The sequence below is a fragment of the Mesocricetus auratus genome, unplaced genomic scaffold (assembly GCF_017639785.1).
Source record: "Mesocricetus auratus isolate SY011 unplaced genomic scaffold, BCM_Maur_2.0 Super-Scaffold_100019, whole genome shotgun sequence".
Lineage (NCBI taxonomy): Eukaryota > Metazoa > Chordata > Mammalia > Rodentia > Cricetidae > Mesocricetus > Mesocricetus auratus.
This window is the reverse complement of record NW_024429200.1, coordinates 14,130,714-14,154,648: the sequence shown is the minus strand read 5'-3', so window position 1 is coordinate 14,154,648 and position 23,935 is coordinate 14,130,714. Positions and strand designations below refer to the sequence as shown.

Sequence of the window (23,935 nt, the reverse complement as noted above, 5' to 3'; positions counted from 1 at the left end):
CAGGATCAGTATCTGTTGCGAACTATTCTTCACTAAGTGTCTCCTAAGCACAAAGAACACAAATACTGCTCTTATGGACCTGAACACACAGCATCAGCTTGTAAGAACATTTATATGCAAATGAAATGTATACACAGATGCAGCTGATATAGACATTAATGTATATGTGTTTCTCTTATTGGTTAATGAATAAAACACAGTTTGTCTAATAGAGGCAGGAAGATGGGCAATACTAGGAGATGAGGAAAATTATGGGAAAGGTAGGCAGAGGGAGAACTCGGAGAGATGCCATGTAGCCACCAAAGGTGTAACAGTTCCGGCCATTCTCTGGTAAGCCAAGACCATATGGAAATACATAGATTTATAGAAATGGTTACTAGTTAAGACAGAGCTATGCAATAAGAAGCCCTAGCCAACAGCCAATAGTTTATAAGTTAATATATGTCTCTGTGTGCTTCTTTGGGGCTGAAGATAGGTAGGACCTGGTGGGAAAGAAACTCCAGTTACAAGAGGTGGTTCCAAATGGAAGGACAAGGTTATCCAGAATGATAGATAATTGAAAATAAATGTTCAGTTAAGAGTTGTGCCATGTGAGATTAAATCGACCAGGCTTTCACACCTTCCTGATACACAGTGGTTAATCCCAAAGATGGAAGGAGAAAGACCACTGACTTAAATCATCATGCTGAAATTAATTAAAATAAGGGTTTGGGATTTTTTGTTTTTTGTTTTAAATACAGAATCTGCCTTTCATTAAGGTGGGGATTGAGGAGTCAGCCTTGGATGGAAGAAAAACAAGGATTTTAGAACTCAATATTAGGGGAATTCTAAATATAGGGTTTGGCAGGCAAAATAGATGGAAGTGTAGAGGTAAAACCTAAAGATGCATGTTAGTCCTAAGGATACATGTTGATCCTAAGGATAAATGTTAGTCCTAAGGATGCATGTTAGTCCTAGGGATACATGTTAGTCCTAAGCATGCATGTTAGTCCTAAGGATACATGCTAATCCTAAGCATGCATGTTAGTCCTAAGCATGTATGTTAGCCCTAATGACCCATTGACACAAAGGCACGCTGGCAAGGTGGACACAACACAGTAGTCAAAAGCGGTAGTCGCAACAAAGTAGTTAGTTACAGGTGGTCATATAAACTTCAAAATAAAAGAGGGATGCAAGATGGCTATAAACAAGTTTTCAATTAAAGACATGATTGTCATTCCTGGAACAGGCTGTACAGATCCATTTGTACAGGTGAGGCATAGACCACTCTTGAGAAACAAAGGTTCAATAATAATCGGGAATGAACCTTGTTAGTATTTAGTACAAGATGACTTTTAAGCCTAAATTGGAGACAGCATAGTTCTTCACAGTATGATGATGGAGTGACAAGAACAGGGATCCTTTTGGTACAGCACTTAATCATATGAGTCAGCCTTACAGTATGATAATATTCAGCAAACAAAGCAGGTGAATCATTTGAAAAAAACGTTTAAGAAAGCATTTAAAAATTATAAGCAAACTGTATTATAACATGGTTCTATATGGAGTGACAAAAGCCTCACTATAAGTATGAAGCCATGAAATAATTAATATTGAAAACTAGGTTTTTTTTTAACATACCACACAAGAATGTGAAAAAATTCAGTGTTTTGGGGGCTAGCCTTTAGATTAAAGAAAGAGCTTGCTGTAACTTTTGGAGATTTACATAATATTAGATAAACTTAAAATGAATCCAAACCAAGATCTTCAGCATGAAAGTAGGGAAAGCAGGGAAAGCAGGGATAGAGAATATCAAAGAGGTTAATATCACTGGTCAGGAAACATGATGGCTGGCAAGCTACTCATCACCATTACCAACTGTTAGGACCTGGGCAGCCTGTTACACACCTGCCTCTTGGCTACACAGTTGCCATGACTAACACAATAGAGACCAACCAGAAAATAGGCATATGTTCCAGTTTACCCTATGGTAACACCTGACTGCAGGAAATACCACAAACTGGAACCACCCAGGTGCCACCCAGGAACAGACCTATCAGCATTCAAGGGGAAAATATCTAATGTTCCAAAGGAAATAACTAATATTTCAGCCATCTTACATAGAGTCACCAGATATCCCTTAGCACAGAACACACCCATGCCCTTTCCCCAAGACAGTACTAGAAAATGTCAGCCAATCAGGGATCCTAATCCTCGGAAATCCTCTAACCCCAACCCCTACAATGATAAACACACCACCCAGGCCGAGCTTGAGACTCTCCAATCATGCCAATGCATTAGACACACAGAGGCTCCAAGTTTGAAATTGAATAAAGGATCTTTGCTTTTACATATGGGACTTGCTGTCCTTGTTGGTTTTGGGGGGGGCTCTTTTGATCTTGGCATAACACCAACAATGGGACAAGGAAAGCTTGTAACCTTGCTGGATGCCCAAATTTGCCTTGTGAGCTAAAAGCTGTATCTCTTTTCACAAGGAAGAGCTGAAGCATAGCGAAGTGACAACTGGGGCATCATTTGGGGAATGTCCACAAGAGGATTTTTTTCTGACATATGCAGGCTCCGAAGCCATGGTTGTGACTATAATACCATGCCTCAGCCTCCATGCTAAAAATTGAAAGCAATTTACTTTATCCGGATATTAAAATAATGCAGAGTTGGTAACTACAACAGATGTGATCAGTTAGTTGTTGGGACTGGCCTAAAAATAATGTGTTACTTTTATTATTTAAAAAGTGAATGGAAACCCATATAAAGCTTCCACTAGTATCTCCAAGGAAGATTTGTGCAATCCTATAAAAGGTTGAGAAATGAAGAGTCTGGCAAAAGCAGTTACTTTCGAATGTTTTTAAGGCTATATATATGTGTGTGTTTGTGTATGTGTATAATATGGATAATATATATACAAATTTTCCTAATAACAATCTTCAACTAAGAAAGAGAAATTTGATACCTGGCTTTTTTGTTTGAATTAAGCCTTAAATTCTCAAAACTGTTTTTTATCAAGTCTTTCATGTTCCAACTACCAAAAGATTTTAAAATATTGGCTTTCTCCTAGGGCCCACAGATTGAGTGATATTAGAAAAAGAAAACAAGAAATCAAATGGGAAAAATTCAAAGATACACAAGAGTATTTAGAAGATTCTCGTTACCAAGACTCACTACTTATCATGAGGGGTCTGTTCTGCAGATATACTTTCCCTCTCCTCCTTAGACATTGTGGGAGAGTGATTTATGACACCACATTACCTGGAAGTACAAGGAAAATGTGGTAGAAGGGGATAAGGAGCTCACTAATGTAAGGTAAAATCAAAGGCAGTCTCCAGCAAGAGATTACTGCATAAGATAACATTTCTGGAGTCACATCCAAGTCTCACAGTCAGTGGCTCAAGTTTTTCCAGCAAAAGAAAAGTGATTTGAATGGAAAATAAAGAGGAATGAGTACAATGTGGCAGCAATCAAAATCTGATGACCCAGGCAATGTATATCTGCTGTCAGTCAGACTTTTCTCCCCTTTTCTTTCATCCTTCTTTTTTTTTCTTTTCTTTGAAAGTGGAGAGCAAAGATATTGAGAAATCAATGTGCTTAGTATATTTCCCATTTTCCTGTCTAGGATATCTCATAAAACTGAAAGAAACATATGGTGAGAGTGGAAGCCCCATAGGGCTCTTTGGAAAAGCAATTCAGATTCTGGATCATATATTTGTATTATGCTATGTTGATATGAATGAACTTGACTGATATTTATGAGACCAATAATCTGCCTTAAGTACATTTATCTTCTAAAATGCTTTATGTATTAATTTGCATCCTTTACTGCATATGCACAATAATCTTCCTGTGCATTTGGTTAAAAATTAGGCCATGCCTCTAAGTGGTTGACCATTTCTTATGCAACTGTCAACTTTATCTGCAATAGGAACATTTTATAATTTCAGACAAAATGGCCTCATTTTTATTTGAGATAGAGACAATAAAATTCAGAGAAGATAACTTGAGTGATCAAAGCCAAAGTAAAGAGACAAGAACCTTCAATGTAAATACTTTCTCCGCTTTTGTCTTTAAATCAGCTTTCAAATAACATTGACACATACTTGGTTTGAATATTTTTACCACTTTCCTTTTTATCCAGTTTAATATATACATTTACCTGAACCTAGCTGCAAAGCACTTTGACAGGCTTTTCCAGCTTGGAGGGAGTGAGAACTGTGGAAAACAAAAGAACTGAGATTACCATCTCTTCCTAGAGAATTACTAAGGATTGTTAGAACCATAGACATTTTGCAGAGTTCAAGACCACCAGGAATGACAACCCAAAATCTATTTCGATTTCAATCAGTCAGATTTGATTTAGGCTGCAGCTGCAGTCTCCTTGGTTCAGTGAGACTTCAGCCCAGCTAAAAGGAAAGGCAGTTTTCTAAAAGCAAAAAGTCATAGTCTGTTCCTGGGGGTGTGCATTTCTGCAGGTGTGAGAGGCTATCCAGGTCTTTTGCATTCCCAGAATTCCTGGTATTATGGCATTGTCTTAACAGGCTCAGGCCACTGACAGGGCTGGTCTCAGGGAGTCCTGGGTTGGTACAGATGGATAGCACAACACAATTTTAGAAATGTAACCTAGCAGAAATCTAGAAAAGATACTGAATGAAGAAAAGAAATAAAAAGGAAAGGAAATAAATACCTCGACTGAACCTAGGTATGTAAATAGAAGGGAGAGCACAGTCCGAGACAGGGACATCTGGGAGAATACAGAGTGTACATGAGAATACAGACTGAGCTGGGCCGTGTGTGTGTGTGTGTGTGTGTGTGTGTGTGTGTGTGTGTGTGTGTGTGTGTGTATGTGGGGGTGGGAACAAAAGAGAGAGAGGAGAACCAGGTGCAACAACAAGAGGGAAAGTGTAAACAAAATGTGTCCATTATATATGGAAGAGCCTCTGGGGGAAGGGCAACCAAGTCCCTGGGGTGGAGTGCTCAGGGTAGGGGGAAGGATGTTCAAGACATACCCTGTAACAGATAGGTACTGAGGGATGCTGGGAGAACCTGGATGCCACATTCAGCTGTGATATGTTAAATAGGCTTATATGTAGAATTTGTAATGTTTGCAAGAAAATGTATGGATTGGCTAAAAAAATGATTTCAATAATACTAAAAGTAATGTTAGGAAGACAATGTTTAAAATCTTTAAGCTTCAACTAATGGAGTATAGAAAATAATTTTAGTTTAAAACCCTTTGTAGCATCACTGATGAAACAGATAAGAATATTTAGTGAGTAATTAATTCTGCAATTATGTATTTTAATCTAGATGCTCTAATAGTGATACTGAACTTCAGGAATGTAACCCATCTCTGGTTCAAATAATACTATCTATATTCAACCAGGGGGAGGTGGTAAGTAAAATATGGCTAAATGAGAAGAGCTATAGAATGACAAAGATTCATGACATACATCAGAGAAAAACTACCAAATAATCTGAATAAGAATGCTCCCCATAAATTCATATATTCAATGTTTGATAGTCACTAGATGAAACTGTTTGAGAAGGCTTAGGAGGTTTGGTATTGCTGGAGAACATGTGTCATTGGGTTTAGGCTTTGAGGTTTCCAATACTTAAATCATATTTACTTCTATGTCTCTCTGACTCATGCTTATGATGAAGTGACCATGCCCTCACCCAGACCCCTGCTTTGGCAGCCATAAGAGACTACAGAAGAGACCCAGCAAGATGTAGGCCTCTGATTCAGCATATATTGCTGAGTTTCTGTGCTTCTGACCTTGCCCAACCTGCCCCAGTCACTAGGAAGCCAGATACTGTTGACATGGTAAGGAACCAATCCCAAGGTAGCTGGTGGGCTCTGTATGTGCTTTACTGTAGCAATGGCATATAGAGCAGAGCAACTTCCTTTGGAAGGACTATAGGTCATAGTAACCAGTTGACCAATCAAAAAAGGATGGGTAACCCAGTCCTGGAAGTGTACTAATCCTGAGACTGTTGCAGACCCCTAGACACTCCCCTTGTTCTACCCAATAAATTCCCTGCTACATTGTCCCTCCTGGTCATTCTCGAGTCATCCACCATGTCAGAAGAACAGAGGAACTGAGTTAATGCAGTTAACTCATAAAATTATTAAAGATGCATTGCTTTGCTTCTTTGCTTTTGTATGGGAACAGGTCTCTTGGTGATTTTGGGGTTCAGAATTTGGGCACAACAATGGGTCAGATGTAACCTCTAGACTATTGCTCCAGAGCCATGCCTGTCTGCCTGCCTGCTGACATGGTCTTTGCCATGATGATCATGGACTCACCATCTGAAACTGTAAGCCGTAATAAACTCTTTCTTCTCTAAGTTGCCTTGGGCATAATGACACATCACAGCATTAGAAAAGTAACTAAGACAAATAGCAAACCAAGCAGATTAACACTTAAGGCTCAATAGTAGTGTAGGAATAAGCTAGGGATTTTACCTTTGAAATAAGAGAGAGTGTGGGTGCAGAAAACATTTCAAGAAAAAAACATAATTATGTAATTCATTAACAGAAATTTTAAAAAAGGAGTAAAGGAAAAATCAGAGACAATTGCCAAGTGTAAGACTCTGAACAGCCCTTTCATTTTCCTGCAAAAGAAGGAATAAGATAAATAAACTAAACACAGTGGAGAAAAGTGAAGTAAAAGCTAAAACACCCCAAACTCATGGACAGAGTTAGTTTAACCACAGGTCCACCTTCAATACAAATGCAAACATTAGTAACTTTTCTACAAATTCACTTCAGTGACTTAGAGTGTTTGAGATGAAAGGGAAGGGCTTTAAATATGAAAGATTTAACCATATTTTGGTCATATAAAATAAATCTGGTAAGTAGTGGCTATTTTCATTATAATTTTTAACATAGCTCAATTTCACAATTTGGGTTTAGTGTTGCTTTCAGAATTCAGTGTTGTTTTGTTCCAGACCCTTTCTTTGAACATGGAAAAGGGCAGAGCTCAGGAACACAGAGCAGTGGGCTTGGGCAAGTTTGCATAGAAGAAGCTATCTAATGATGAGCATTTGAAGGGAATGGTGCTGGGAGGAAGGCCAAGATCAGGGACAAGTTGAGCAGAAGGAAGATGATAAGACAAAGAAGTAAGGAGACTTAAAGCAGTGTGGTTTCTCAGAATGTATACAAGGAAAAGATAAAACTAAGAGCATGGGGCAAATATAAGTGTTGCTCTATGTAAAATACTATAAATAATAATCAGAATAGAAAACCCTGCCATAAGGCTATGTTTTTCAGAGGTGTCTTATAACTCTGTGATGCTAGCTGCCTCTGCTTATCTCTGCTCATGGCTTCATCACGTGCCGATATCTAAAAGACACTTTTGTATTCTGATTGTAGCTTATTTCCTGCTTTGTCGTTGTCAGTTCTTTAGAATAAGTATCCAACATAACCAAATGTTCAATAAAGAGGAATTTGATTGGTCATTTTGGCCCCAGGAGAGTGCTTATTTGAAGAAAGGGAGGAGCTATGGTGACAGCTTGCTTGATGATGTAGTAAATATTTCAAGAGTTTTGTTAATAACCTTACTGTGTTCAATACTATTTTCAATTCAAAGTAGATTAGAGATGAGAACTTAAAAGAGAAAACAGCTGTCAAGACGAGTAACACTTAAAACTCCTTGAGAATTTGAAATCTTCTACTCTTTAGTATGTATATACATACCTTCTATGTATATATGTGTGTAGGGAGGTATGGGAGTGTGGCTATGTGGTTGTACACATTTATATATGAGTGTGCAGCAAGAACTCATTGAAATTTTTAAATTATAGCATTGTTTGGTAAACACTAGTAATGGAGGAAATTGCACTGGGACTCATTCCTAAATGAAGAGCTACAGACAATTAAAAACTGCTGAGAGAAGGAGAATTAGCCTTCTACAAAATGATTATCTAATCCCAAGTGGTTAGATATACACATAAATAATACTAAATAGATTCAGTAGGTTGTATTTATATTTTATATACACATGTATAATGTAACAATGATAGTTAAATAATAAGGGGCCATGAATTTGAAAAGGAGTAGGAAGGGCAATGTAAGGTTTTGAGGGGGAAGGAATAAATATATAATTATATTTTAATTAAATAAAAAAGAGAGTAACCCTATTCATCTTCAAAGCCAATAAGAACTCAAACCCACAATTAGTATTGCTGTTATTCATTGGTTTAAAACTAATCTATATACAGGGCTCAGGACCCTATTAAAAGGCAAAATCTTCAGGTTACCTCTAAGGACTCATTTACAAGAATCTTAAAAAGCAATATTAAAGAGACAATAAACTAGATTTATATGCAAGATACTTAAGTTACATAAAAATGTTAGGAAGTGAAATAGATATTGAATATAATTTTACAAAGGCAAATAGAGGAAATCAAGATTGCCCTAAAATTTTCCCAAGTTTACTTAAAACTCATTTCTTAATGAAAAAAGATTATTTATTTAGATGTGATTTATCATTTAAAAATAATCTTGGTGTCTTTTATTGAAAAGCAGTTTTTCTCATAAAAAGTATTGTGACCACAGTTGCCCCTCTACCATCTCCTCCCAGATCCTCCCCACCTATGCAACTCCATGTCTTCTTGTTTTCAAAAAACAGAAGGAATAAACTAAAATCATTAAGAAAAAGCACAAGACACATACACACACACACACACACACACACACACACACACATACAGACAGATGCACAATTGAAACACATAAAAACACAAAATCAGTAACCATAATATACAACAAAAGAGCAATAAGATGAAAAAAAAATGACCAAACGAAGCAATCTGAAGGAAGAAGAAATCTACAAAAAAATTCCATTGAGTACATTTTGTGTAGGCTATCAACTTTTAGGTCTGGAGCCTAGAAGTCTACACTTAAGTGTGGTTGTATACAAAGTGAGGTTCCACTGGGAAAAAAAATAAGTTTTCCTTTGCAAGTGATTGTCAAATGGTGATAGCTTTTTGGTTATGGATGTGAACTCATGGTCATTCCCCCTCTCAGCACTGAGACTCAGCATGTCTTGAACTTGCAAAGGCCCTATATTTCAACTATTAAGATTTCTTTCAGGTACCAGCGAGATGGCTCTGTAGTAAGGGCAATTGCTGTCAAGACGATAGATCTGTGTTCAATCCCTGAAACCTCCATGGTGGAAGGAGACAATCAGTTCATACGAGTTAGCCTCTAACCTTCACATGACCCCACAACATATAATAAGTAAATTTATAGATAGTTTAACATTTATCTCATCATTCAGTTATTTATTATATTGTATTTATTCAAAATTGTAATCCAGAATGTATTCTCCATTAAGTGTATCCTGACTTCTATTAGCGAAAACGATTTTTACCTGTTTTCTGTGCTGTAACCTCAAGTAAGTCTCTCCATTCTTTGCTAGAAACAGTAATCAGAAATTGAAAAGAACAACCTCCTAGTATAAAAAATTAGAAAAAAAGCCTTAAAGGGCTCAAAGGTAGCATTTGTCTAGCATAAGCGAGGCTTTGGGTCCTAGCTCCCTGCAAAAGAATTCTTTTCTTTGTTCTAGCCAACACCAGAAGAAAACCTCAGCTCCTTCTGAAGCAGAAACGGGTGGAAGCCTCACATTTGCCCCAGACAAGCTTTGCTATTGCATGTGCACAGACAGCCTGTACACAGGAAGCCAGGCTTTGCTTCGTCTTCCGTTTCCAATTCAATCTGAAATGCATGCAAACATTTCTTGCCTGAATTTCTTCAATACACTTACTTTACTTCTTATCTTTGTACATTATAATCCATACAATTCACCAAGGGTAGAGCAATTTGACATATAGCTATACTGAGAGTATCTTCAGGCTTTGAGAGATTCAAATATACTAAAATCCATAGTAAATAACATACACACTTGGCAGAAGTTCTTCCACAGAATGGCTCCCAATTATTGGTTACCCTAATCTTGCAAGTAATCATGCAATTTATTGCCCATACTGGGAAATACCTTCTCAAAGTAAATGTTGTACCAATTGCAGGGTAAATAGAGGCATATGGTCTTCCAGCCCTCTTGTATCTATTCCAATCTTATGATAATTTCTCACAGGTTTGGAAGTGATATCTGACTTTCCCTTTCTGGAGTATTTAAAACCAGTGTCATGACAGTCCATGAGAGGCTATTTTCCATCTGTTGCTCCCACCACATCCACCTCTTTTGTGAAACTTGCTTAATTTCCCTAAAGTACTGCTCTTTTCTTCCATCCACCATTTAGGGCCTCAAGATTTTGTTATTCTTTCTGCTTTGTATAAGGTACTGTAATGAGCATTCTTCCCTGCCATCCTAATCCCGGAGCCTCAACAGTCCCAAATAACACACAGAGACTCTATTAGTCACATTGCTGTGGGCCATTGTCTGGGGCTTCTCATTGGCTAGTTCTGTCTTAAGTATTACCCATAACTACATATATTTGGTCTTATCATACAGAGGACGTCAGCCTCATGTGTACTCTCTTACCAGGATCACATGGCGACTCCTACTCTTTACTATACTTCCCAGAATCCTCCTTGACTCCTATTCCCACCTATCTTGCATCCCTATTTGCCAACAGTGCTCTATTTATCAAATAATAAGACAAACATATACACAGGAGGACTTCCCTATCAAGGTAACCGTGTGTTTCACATTCACCACTGCTTGATGGTAAGCAATTTGATAACAGCTTATTATTAATTTCTTCATTTTACTGAATACCAAGCAGCACAGCAAAGGTACGTGCACATCAACAGATACTTGTGACAGAATGTACTCATGAGGCTTAAAGTGAATTAAACCAATGTGTCTTTGCATATACATGTGTTTATAAGATTTCTAAAATATAGTAAACATTAAAAATTCCTAATATAAGCATATATGTTCATGTTGCTTTGGAAAGAGTATTGGCATCTCCATTTAGTTCCTACTTATACAGTTATTGTTATATCACATGAGTAATTAGATTAAATCTAAGAATTTAATCAACAAAATGAAGCTCTCCATTTTTCATCTACCCATCTTCTGGTATCATTCTATGAAACTGGTAAGCTTAACTAAGCTTTCATTTTTCATTTCCTTTTTATAGAAAGTACAATTATGTGTCTGAAGTCTTAGTTTTAAATACTACTGTTTAGCCATTTAAAGGAAAAGATGGATAACATGATGAACAGGCATATTTTGCTCTCTTGGATTTCCCTTACAGACTTCCTTTTCTGATTCTTTGTTCTTTTTGAATTGTTTCTTGAAGCAGGATTTCACTATGTAGCTCTGGCTGGCTTGGAACTCACTGTGTAAGTCAGACTGATGTAAAACCTACTGAGCTTGCCTGATCTCTGCTTTCTGAGCACTGAAATTAAAAGGTACACACCACCACACCTAACTAGACTTGGTAATTTTTAAGTCATTTAACAATTTTTCAGCCCATTTATCATCTACACATAATAGGTTGGTACCCTTGAAAAAATTGGTACAGAAGACCACTTACTGAACATACAGCCAGTAGCACAGATACTAAATCAACACTTAATAAATGGGACCTCCTGAAATTTAGAAGCTTCTGTAAGGAAAAGGACATAGCCAACAAGACAAAACAGCAGCCCACAAAATGGGAAAAGATCTTCAGCAACATCACATCTGACAGAGGGCTAACTTCCAAAATTTAAAAAGAACCAACAAGCTAGCCACCAAAATACCTAACAATTCACTTCGAAAGTGGGGTACAGAACTAAATAGAGAATTCTCAATAGAGGAATATAAAATGGCTGAAAGACACTAGAGAAAGTGCTTACCATCCTTAGTCAGCAGAGAAATGCAACTCTGAGATACCATCTTATACCAGCCAGAATGGCTAAAATAAAAAAAAATACCAATAACAGTCTATGCTGGAGAAGATGTAGAGAAAGAGGAACATTCCTCCATTGCTGGTGGGAGTGCAAATTTGTATGACCACTTTGGAAATCAATATGGCTATTTCTCAGGAAAATGGGAATCGATCTACCTCAAGATCCAGGAATTCTTCTCTTGGGCATATACTCAAAGAATGCACATTCACATCACAAGGACATGTGTTCAGCTATGTTCATACCAGCGTTGTTTGTGATATCCAGAACCTGGAAACAACCTAGATGGCCCTCAACTGAAGAAAGGATGGAGAAAATGTGGTACGCTTACACAATGGATCCCAGGAGAAAAACACATGGTCCTCTGAAGAAGGGGAAAGGGACAAACCCCCTGAGCAAATTGGGAGCACTGAGGGGAGAGAGGCATGTGGTAGGAAAAAGAAAAGGGGAGATGAGAAAAGGGGAGGAGAACAAGAGGAATAAGAATGACTGAGACAGGGGAGGAATAGAGGAGATAAAGAAAGGAAACACCTTGATTGAGGGAGTCAGTATAGGTGTAGAGAGAGGTCTGGCACTGACAAAATGTTCAGGAATCTACAGGAATGATGACAACTAAGAATTTAGGCAGTAGTGGAGAGACTGCCTTTGATGCCCTTCCCCTCTAACGAGATTGATGACTGTCTTGATTGCTATCTTACAGTCTTCATCTAGTAGCTGATCTAAGCAGAAGCAGGCACAGCTAAACACTGAGCAATACTCCTGGAATCCAGATGTACAGAAGGAAGAAGGATGAGCAAAGGAGACAAGATCGTGCCGGAGAAAGCAACAGAAACAGATGATCTGGATTAGTGAGAGTGCAGAGACCCTAGTAATAATGCTAGGGAACCAGCATTAGACTGAACCCAGCTCTCTGAATGTGGATGCTAGGTAAGAGGTCTGGGTAGTCTATAAGACCTCTGACAGTGGAGCCAGTTTTTACCCCTAGTGCATAAATGAATTTTTGGAGCCCATTTCCTATGGAGGGATACCATTGCAGTAAAAATACATCCCCCAAATGATGTGACAGACTTTTATGATCCCCACTGGAAGGTCTCACTCTCCTTGTGGAGTCGGTGGAGAGTATGGGAGTATGGGAGGGCAAGGAAATCAAGGGATTGATATGTAAAATAAGATTATTTCTAAAATAAAAAGAAATTATAAATAAATAAACATTTTTCAATTTGAATAAAAGAAATTACAAGTAAACATTTTTAGTTTAAAAGATTGAAATACAGAGCTAAAGATATCTACCTTCATTCAAGTAAATGAATTCCTAATGTATATATTGTCTCCAGGATTCTTTTAACAATGTAAGAACATTACCTAATGTGATTGCTTTTAATATCTGCTAAGAATTATTTACTTGAGACTTGTCTAGGAAGCATAGTTAGATTTGCAGAGAAAAGGGTAAGCATTTTAGGCAGGACTACTGGTACCTTTACTAAGAAGAGGCACAACAACTACACTGCATGTTCAAGAATGCCCTGAGCTACCAAGGGATTTCAAGACCTGTCTGGGATACCAGATTATTTCAGGGTCAGACTGAAGGCTTATAATGTTTTCATAATACAATGTAAAGATAATACTAGGTTTGTAGTTAGGTGTTAGTAGGATTTTCTAGCATGTAAGACTCCCTAGAGTCAATTGTCAGCTACACACACACACACACACACACACACACACACACACACACACACACACACAATTTAACAGAAAAAAGATAAACAGAAGAAAAGAAGGAAAGGATAAATGGAGAGAGGGAGGGAAGAGTGGAAGAAAGGAGGAGAGAAAAAAGAAAAGAAAAAAGCATGAAAAAAGCAATCTTAAATGCTTTTACGTTTACAATTGCTTCATAAACTGATTTACTTCTACTGGATCCTCTGTGATTGTCACCAGTATATGATTTCTCAGATACATTTTTATCATTGAATCACATTTTCATCTATTTTCCATGACTCAGATTTTTCTTCACCTGTGTTGGGGATCCTATACCTAGGCATATGTATGAATATCCATTATCCCCTTGATTCTATCTGAGAATGCTGAATGTTATGATTCAAATATCTTCTGAGTTGCTTCAGTGATTTTTCTCCTTTGGAATTAGTTTTTTTCCCATTTGTGTTGTAGTCTTTTATAATTTGTGCCATTGGCTTTTTCATTCTCAATAAGCCATGATTATTGATGTATAATTATGATTTCAGGACAGGCTAATTGAGAAAGATTGCCAGTGGAGGTCTTGTCCTTTGCTTAGGATGAATGGATTTGGACTTGTGAGGTAACGATTGTTTCTCCTGACTGATTTCTCTTTTAAAGATAAGGACACTAACAGGTAAGAACTGGGTGCTTATGACAGGAGGAATGTGCTAGACTAGATCAGCTCTAGAAAAGACACGTTTCCTATTACTCCACCCCACCTAGGTCTAACATAAAAGCACTTGCATCCTTCTCTTTCTGTGCCTTATACCCACAGAAGATCACATCTGCCAGATACTCCTTATTCTTCAAAGCCTTATAATTTTAACATTCCCTCTCCTTATACTGAGGTTGGAAGAGAAGGCATAAATGTGGGAGTCTTGTTCTGAAATGCATTCTTTTGCATGTTTAACTGATGGCCACCATAGCATCTTCAGGTTACTTGTTGATCTTTCATTGGGATGTTGTTTAGGACTTGCTTGATGACAATCACTTATGCCCTTTGATTTATATAAAGCATAGAATGAGAAGAACTTTGAGTTTTTATTTTCAATCATTCATATAAATATTTGAGTATATTTTGTTTGCTTATGCTTTATATAGGTGTCTTTAACATTATCACTTGATTAAATATTTTTCATAATTTAAGGTGAATGATATTGGCCTTTATGTGACACACTATTTAGATATATATTTTTAATTTCTCCACATAAAATTGTATTATAATTTTAGCCCAAAAAGATCTATTTACTTGTCACAATATTGTCTTTCTGGTATTCTGTGTGATTCCCTCAGACACAAATTTCTACTGAATCATGGAAAATGCAACTTGAATCTACAGAAAGTAAATTAGTCACCATGTTCTCTATTATCAAGTGTCTGGCTGTCACTAACACTCTATCAATACAGAAAACAAATGTCTTTTTATATAACAAATCTCTAAATAGTTTAAAGTAAAGCCATAATCTATATATTCTGAAAAATAATATTAATTAAATTGAGTATCATAGAACTTTGAATCATATTAACAGTTATGATTTTGACAAGGTGTATTAGCTATATCACCAACTTCCCAGCTGACTCAGTACTGATCTAGTTCATGAAGTCACTGGAATTTCGGCAAAGACAATTACAAAGTTCTAAAACTCAGTTCAGGTTAAAAGGAAAGTTAAGAAAATGCCACAACCCCATAATAGCCAAATGTGTATAATTAATATCTTTAGGACTATTGTTTCCCTGAGTGTCCTAAATATGACACTATGAAACCTAAACAAGGCTCATTGAATACATATACCTTTGTAGTGTCAAGTAATAAGGTCCAAAAGAATTGTACAAAATCTGTAAAGTTGAAGTTTTCTGTAGCTACAATATGTACATAGTCATTAGCAAACAAAAAACTCAGACAAGGCACCCCTCCCCAGGCATGCCTGTGTGTTTATAAGAAATTCATTTTTTCTTCTAAATGTTCACATATGTGTATCAATTTATTTACCTGGAAAAGTAGTATCAGATAAAAATTTTCTTTTCAGTTTTCTGTTCTCATTTGTTTCTCCCCTTCTAAAGTAGTATTAAATCATCTTGGTGGAACTGATATTATCTAGGAAAATAAACTACCCTACCACCTGAAATAGTACTACTAAGGTAACTGAAGCCTCCAAAGGGAACCACTTCAAATGATTACAAGGCGGCAAGAAAAACAAAACCAAAATGCAGTATATATACAGTTCTTCAGCAGCCAGGACAACATACAGGTGTAGACAAGCAAAGAAGATACTGCTCATTATTTCCACATGCGACTGTAAGGATCTCAGGTCTGAGCTGTCTATCCTGCATCTATCTCCATGCATATCCAGGCTTTGTAGGCATTGGCACTCCACGTTCTGAAAGCTCTTAACTCTTGGACTATTCTTTAAAGCAGGTATTTTATTACTAGTCAGAGAGAACTCTCTCACAACCCCTCTTAAAGCTGTTCACAGTTCCAATTGAAGCATAAAGATTTTGACAACTGCTTCCTGGACTTACCTCCACATTTTTTACTGCTAGATATTTGAAGCAAGCTATCCATTGCCTCAGGAAGATCTCCTTTCTTCTGCTACAGATTAATGTCTCCCTCACTGACATTGCTATTTCACTGACACCTTTACATACCTATGGTCACAAGAGTATGCCTATGTTTGATAAAATCACTTACGATGTACGTACAAATGGCTAGAGAAACTGAGATTAAGTGTCCACTTAAATCAAATGAGATCCATGACTTCCATTTATTTTGATACTTTAGTCATTAAACAAATACCTTTAAGACTGTTTCAGACTTGTCATCATGCATGTATTTTAGAATACAATGGTGAATGAAGTCAAATAGAAACGCCTCCCCCCAGCATCTTCATGGATGAAACCTTAAGGGTGATGATGCCCAACACTGATTCACTGCCTACTGTGTACTGAATACTTTTTATGCCTCACAAACTGTGTAACTGCAAAACCAGGATAAGGTTTCTATTAGTTTAAAAATTAATAATGAGATGAAATCAGTTTTTAAAAAATAAACCATCTTCCTCTTATTTCCCAGAATATATAAAATCAAGTATACTCTGGGTTGAGAATAAGAATGAGCAAAGACAGAGGCTAGTGTTTTTTACATCTCTACATTTGGATTTGTAGTCTTGGGGAATTTCCTCCCATTACTGGGAGTAAGCTCTCTTGCTTACATAGTCTAAGCTTACTGGGCAGATTCAGAAATTAATTTCCAGTACTGATTTTCCAGAGTTGTGCTCCTCCTTATGGTCAGTGCATCTCCACCTTCCCTTACCCCTGTATTCTTTCTTCTCTACACAGGCAGACACATGGAAAGCAAAAGGAAGAATAAAATGCCCAAAGTAGCACAGTGCTACAGTGCTTCTTTGCTTGTGAGTTTTACATAGGAATAAAAGCACAATCATAATTATTTTTTGCCTTTTGGTTTAAGTCTTTTATAACCCTACTTCAGAGTAAGCGAAAGTAACAAATGATTTTGAGGGATATATGTGATCAGTGATTTAAATAGCAAAAATTCCAACAACAGGTATAATATGTTCACAGGAAAAAGTATTTAACGGACTCGAATTATGCACTAAGCTAACAAATCCTAAGCAAACATGTATATTATTATATTGCACCTAATGCATAAGTTAAGACATCCACTTACTTAACAGGCACTTACTGAGAAGATTTTTAATAAAGGGCTCTATCTAGGAATGTATTCATTCAGATACGTATCTAAGTGACAAGCTGTATGATTTGCAAGTTTATATGGGTTGGCATTTAAAGGTGAGAAAACAATACATTAGAACTACTAGAAAAGTGGGGTTGAAGATGACTAGGTCTCTGGCTTGAGTTGTGGGGTAGATGTTCTACATGGCAAGGGTGGCAAAGTTGGTTCAGGTTTACTGATGTCACTCTTAGGGCATTTTGTTGGGAGAGTTGTGGAGGGGTTGTTTGTCTTACTAACTTTACTACATAATTTAATGTCAACTTGACATAAGCTAAGTGAAGATGGAGTGTCTCTTCCACCAGCTCCCACCACCCTTCACTCCCAAATAAACACATAGAGGCTTATATTAAATATAAACTGTTTGACTGATGTCTCAGGCTTCTTATTGGCTAGTTGTCTCTTAATTATTAACCTGTTTTTATTAAACTATGTATTACCATGAAACTGTGGCTTAACATAAAGCTCTGGTATGTTACAACTATGGCAGTTACATGGTGTCTCCCTCTGCCTTCCTCTTCCCAGAATTCTCCTAGTCAGGTAGCCCTGCTTTTACTTCCTGCTTGGCTACTGGCCAATCAGCATTTATTCAACAGGCAATAAGAGAAACATGTATTCCCAGCACACAGAAGGACATTCCCAATCATCTCCTCTTTTCTGTATAAAATTTTAGTTTAATGTAGTAAAATTAAAAATAACAAAATAGTTATCAAACAAGAAGTATAACTAACATTATCTAGTCCACTAACATTTGGAAAAATTTAAAGAAAATATTTTATCATCTATCCTATCTTAAAGTTTAATATGTAACTTATCTTTTACAGTAACTAAGGAAAACAATAATCATAACTATCTGTCTTCAACTCTATCAGAGACCTCAGAAGGATAATATATAAACTCTAGAATCGACAGAGACATTTCACCGCCTAGACAGTCAAGCATAGTTCCTCTGTAATGTTGGGGCACTATTCTTCAGCCCATAGGCCCAGAATGTTTGACAGACTTTTTAATGAAGTATGACATCCATTTTCAGCTAAGGTCATTTGAAAGGAGGGAACCTCAATCAAGAAAATGCCTCCATAAGATTGCACGGTAAGCAAGCCCCTGGGGCATTTTCATAGTTAGTGATTGATGGGGAGTGCTCAGCCAACTGTGGGTGGTCCCATGCCTGGGTTAGATGTCTTGGGTTCCATAAGAAAGCAAGCTGAGCAGTCCATAATGAGCAAATCAGTAAGCAGCATCCCTCCATGGACTCTACATCAGCTCCTGCCTCCTGTCCTGTTTGAGTTCTTGTCCTGATTTCCCTTGATGATGAACTGTGATGTGGAAAAGTTAGGTTAAATAAACCCCCCATTCTTTCCCAACTTGCTTTTGGTCATGGTGCTTTCTCATAACAATAGAAACACTAAGACATATTTCAGCTTTATATTTTCTATCATGATATTGCCTTTCATTTGCTTAATTGATTGTTTATGTTTACATATCCTGTGCTCTTGTTGAAACATTGTACTCCTTAGAGTCTGGCAGTGTCATAATCATTGTCTGGTTATCTGACTCTTATGTGCCAAATTAGGAAAGATTTCTGCCACCCTATCAGCCTGTGACTACCATTAATGATTATTTTCCTGACTGTTAAGTTAATGATTTTAAATACATTTCTGTCTTTTCAGCACAATTACATGAATTTGGCTATACCTATGGGATGTCTCAGTAATTCTATAGTTCCTTTATATTGTTTCTCTATAAGCAAGGAGAAAGTAAATTTCTTCCAATATTTAGCAGAGTCAGAAGTATGAGCAAATTACATAATTATAAATCTAAAGAAAAACAGATGAAGTTAAATGGTATTTGCTATTTAAAGTAGGCATGCCACACTTCAAAGAGCTATCAGTCATTGTGGCTCCACACTGTCTGTTCTTTGTATAACTGAAAACTTGGTTGTATAGAAATGTTTTCTAAACCACCTATACAGATTATTTGACAACCTTTTCTTTGGTTTCTTGCTTATTGTAATTTCAGAGAGAGCTGCATGGTTCAATAACTTTCCTACAGTAGACATTACTCTCAGACATGACAATATGCACACTGGTAGAAACTGCTCCTGCTGCTGTTTCCCATGTTACAAATTCTTTGTCACTAATGTACAGTTATATGCTGAATAGTTATTTGCTTTCTCATCTCAAATCTGACCTCTCACCATCTTCCCTGCCCTTGAGCCTGGTATCTTGCTGGTGCTGGCAGACATCAAGAAGGCATGGGCTGAGAGCCAAGCTGATCCTTACAAGGACACTCAGAGATGTAGACTGACATGGGTTCAATAATTAGCCCAATGCCAGACACAATGCTCAATAAGGATCTGCTGAATTAATGGATGTGTGTGTCGCCTGGTTGTTGTAAATGCTTCAAGTTGATAACCTGGGCTAATTGGCTGAGCATTATAAATGAAAATGGAGGAGTGATCAGCTTTCCTCTCGTGTAAAGTCAATAAACTTTTTAAAAGGCTTTTTTAGAGATAGAAATGTCTAGTTCATTTTTAATATCCATGCCAATATCTTTAACAATGTTAAAAATACTCTGAAGCATTTTATCTATCATCTTGAATAACAAAGATACTTTGAAAGAAAAGCAGACAGTAAATTTTAAGGTGAGTTTTAGGATAACACATAATTCAATTGTATAAAGTACTTCAGTGGCAAAGACTATTTACGATCCAATAGCTCTTGCTGTAGTGATGGTCTAAATTCTACACAACCTGCAGACTAAATGATACATCTCTATAACATTCAGAAAATCCAAACGGTTATTACCTATTATTGAGTTCTTCAGACTTTCTCACATTTAATCACATCATAAATACAAAATAAATTCGTTAGAATATTTTTGTTTTACAATTTATCTCATAGTTATATTCCACAAAGCTAAGAAAGAAAAAACAAATTGGTTAACCACATTCAACCATGTCTCTAAAGGCATGGATAGGCCCATACTCATAAAAGTAAATATAAATTTCAGAATTTAAAATAGATATACACCCCTCATAGGCTCAACATCATAGTGGGCAGCTTCAATTTCCTGGTATGTTTCTGTGTTTATTTCATGTTCAGATCTTCATCTCAAGTGCTGTTTTTTTTAGGAAACAGCTACAAATCAATAACATTATTCTTTGGGGAGAAAATATTTTCTTTAGAAAAATTTAATTGTTAAGAATTTTGTGGATGTGTACAGTGAAATATATTAATATTCATGCTGTCATTTCTCCCTCCAGTTCTTGCCCAGGTCCACCATCCAATAAACATCCCTTCTTTAAAAAACAAAACCAAATATTAAGTTCAATTAATGCTACCCTTATGTAAATGGTTGTTGGGGCTGCCTACAGGAGCATGGCTAGCCTGTGTCTGTGCCATATCTGTGAAGAAGAATGACTTCTCATCCCCCAGCTGCTGTCACTGACAGTAGCTCCTCACTTACGGTAGGACATCATTAGCTCCTGCTGGGTCAAAACACTTTAATAACCTTAAATTCCCTTGAATTACTGTTTTATCCAATACCTTGATATAAGATGATGATTTTATTTAAATACTGAAACATTTAATTTTCAAAAGAAAAAAAGACTCAAACTTATTCTCAATTGTTTTCTAACCTGTCCACCTGTAGAAGTCATTATATTAAAAATAACCGTTCTATTGTTTAAAATGTAAGAGAAGAGGGAGTGCCTGGACCCTGCCCTGAGTGAACTGACAGACTTTAGATATCCCCTATGTGGAAGGAAGTGGCAATAGGGTGAGAGGTTGGGGGGGATGGTGGCGGTGTGCAGGAGGAGGGGAGGGAGAGGGAACTGGGATTGCCATGTGAAGCATGAAGTAAGCTATTTAAAATTAAAATAATAAAATAAAAAATTAAAAAGAGACGAGGAAGAATACCAAGTTATATTAGACAGATAATATCCTCTACTTCATGTAATTATTAGTCACCTGAAGCACAGTCAACATGTGATGGTCCTCTGTAGGTAATGCATTAGTTAAGAAGAGGTTTCAGCAGTGAACATAACAGCTGCTTACATAGTTGTTATTAGTTATGGATACACATGGGCATTTTCAAATTCTGAAAAAAATACTATTTTCTATGACTAAACCAACAAATCAAATTCAACACTGAACTTTGAGACAGTTATTTCCCAGCTCATATATTCTTTCACACATTAGATTTATAGGTTATAATACATTCCCATCCTTATATATTGAAATACATCATTTTTTAAATAAGGGTCTAGTCCTGAATGTCTTACTTTTAACTCCCCTCTTCATGACTGATACCACATAAAATGTCTGTGGCTCCCACAAAGCCAGGCCATCTGGACAATGCTAGGGATCATGAATCCATGGCAAGTTCATGCTTGTCTCATAGTTACAGGCCACACTGATCCACTAAGTGCTGAGTGGTCTTCCTAATAAGCTTTCTGTCCCCTTGTAGAGAACTTTCTATCTGGCTTGGCTGAGATTTTAAGTTATGCAAGAACTGCACTGCATCTTTACAATCCCAGGAATATAATTTCCCATGAGATAGTTGATGTCTTTCTAATGATGGATGCTGGGCAGATGTTTAAGTTCTCTCTTTAACAGAGCTTACTTACAAACATATTAAGGCTAAAGGGTTATCACTACAGAAATCTAACATCTCCTTGTGTGCTATGAGCATCCTCACTCCAACGCCCAAATCTGAAAACTCAGGGTTAACCTTGGTTCTCAGCCTCCTCGTGTGTACAACTGCATGCACCCATGCACCTACATCAACAATCATCACATCTTATAGGAAGCCTTTCTCTACTATCCAGTGTTTTATGTGGAAAATGCGAACTGAAGATTAATGAGGAAAGAAATTACTTCAAGAGGGTCAAATGATCTTCACCTACAAATATAAACAATTTATACAATTGTCTACTGCCATCTTAATTATTCACCACCACGATCATCTATAAAATTAACAAGACTAGGGGCTGGGGAGATGTGGTCAGTGGTTAGGAGTGTATTAGCACATTTTGATATGTTTTGGTTTTGGTTGTGTTACTATAAATTCTGCCACTGTGTGTGATTAGAACCATGACTGTGAAGAAATGGCTTTTTCCCAGAGTTTACACAGAAAGGAAAAGATGTCATTTGCTATGCAGTAGGATCTCTCAGGGACTGCTCACCCCTGTGAGCCCATCTGCCCTTTCTGCCTCTGTCTTTTAATTAACATTTGGAAAAGAACAGTGACATTGTAGATAACAGGGCTGGGAAAAGAGACCCAGAAAATGATACAGAGTCTGTCAATCTTCAACACTGCTAAAGAGCATGCAATAGTGGCACTAGGGGGTGGGGGAGTCATTCATAGGCCATAATACTCAAAGCAATGTAACTTTCACACACACACACACACACATATACACACACACACGCACTCACTCACCTTACACATATCACAGACAGAAGTATCTGGAATGAATACAAATGAACTAAAATAGGAAAATAATTCTAAATGAGGTTAAATTTAAATAAATCCAGGCAAAGCGCTGTCTAAAGGATTTCCTGCTGCTTACCTTTTCTGCAGACTGAGCTGTACCAAAAAAGATGGGGATGAAAGCTAACCAAATGATGCAGGTGGTGTACATGGTAAATCCAATAGGTTTGGCTTCATTGAACGTCTCTGGGACCCCTCTGGTTTTAATGGCATAAACAGTACAGGTGACCATCAGGAGGATACTGTATCCCAGTGAGCAAATGAGTGACAGATCAGAAATGTCACACTTGAGCACTCCCCTGGCATTTTCTGGATCTAGTGTCCGCTGCTCTCCATAGTCAATGATGGTATGTGGGGGATCCACAACAAACCACACAAACACTCCAAGGAGCTGTACGGAGATGAGGCTGAAGGTGATAACCAGCTGGGAGGCTGGACTGATAAACTTAGGTGCTGTGACAGATTTCTTCCCCTGCTCGAATATTCGGTGGATACGGTTTGTTTTGGTCAAAAGTGCTGCATAGCTGAAACACATACCCAGTCCCAGGAAAATCCGTCGGAAGGAGCATATGATTGTATCAGGTGCGGCAATCATCAAAAAGGTGATCGAGTAACAGAGGAAAATCCCCGTAAGGAGCACGTAACTAAGTTCCCGCCCAGAAGCTCTCACAATAGGTGTGTCATTATAGCGGACAAATGTCACAATCACAAAGGTGGTGGCAATGATTCCCAATATTGCTATGAACACAGGTACCACGGCCCAGGGAGAATGCCACTCCAACTTGATGATGGGGATCCTCTGGCAGCCCGTGCGGTTGATGTTTGGTCTCTGATCCAAAGGGCAGAGTTCACAGGAGAGTTCATCCACCTGGTAGTTATAACCCTCACAGCGTTCACAGTGCCAGCAGCAAGGGACCCCTTTCACAGTTTTCTTCCTCTCTCCAGGCTTGCACGGCAGGCTGCAGACAGACGCTGGGTGTGTGTGTTCTCTCTTAGCCCACTGCATGTCTTCCACCTGTGGGCATAAAAAATTAATGAGCCTTTCATTTTTTCCCCATTTATAATATCCTAATCCTAGCCACAGGTTTGTAATAAATCAC

At 37.5% G+C, this 23,935-nt stretch overlaps 1 protein-coding gene across 6 annotated transcripts in view; it reads right to left on the bottom strand.

Annotated features, from left to right (window-relative positions):
- Grm8 (glutamate metabotropic receptor 8) overlaps window positions 1-23,935 on the bottom strand; it is an 865,501-nt gene that overhangs the window by 62,805 nt on the left and 778,761 nt on the right. For all 6 annotated transcript variants that reach the window (XM_040728578.1, XM_040728576.1, XM_040728575.1 and 3 more), the window contains exon 9: window positions 22,915-23,850. In XM_040728578.1, coding sequence (XP_040584512.1) covers window positions 22,915-23,850 — 936 coding nt within the window. The remainder of the gene's footprint in view (window positions 1-22,914; window positions 23,851-23,935) is intronic.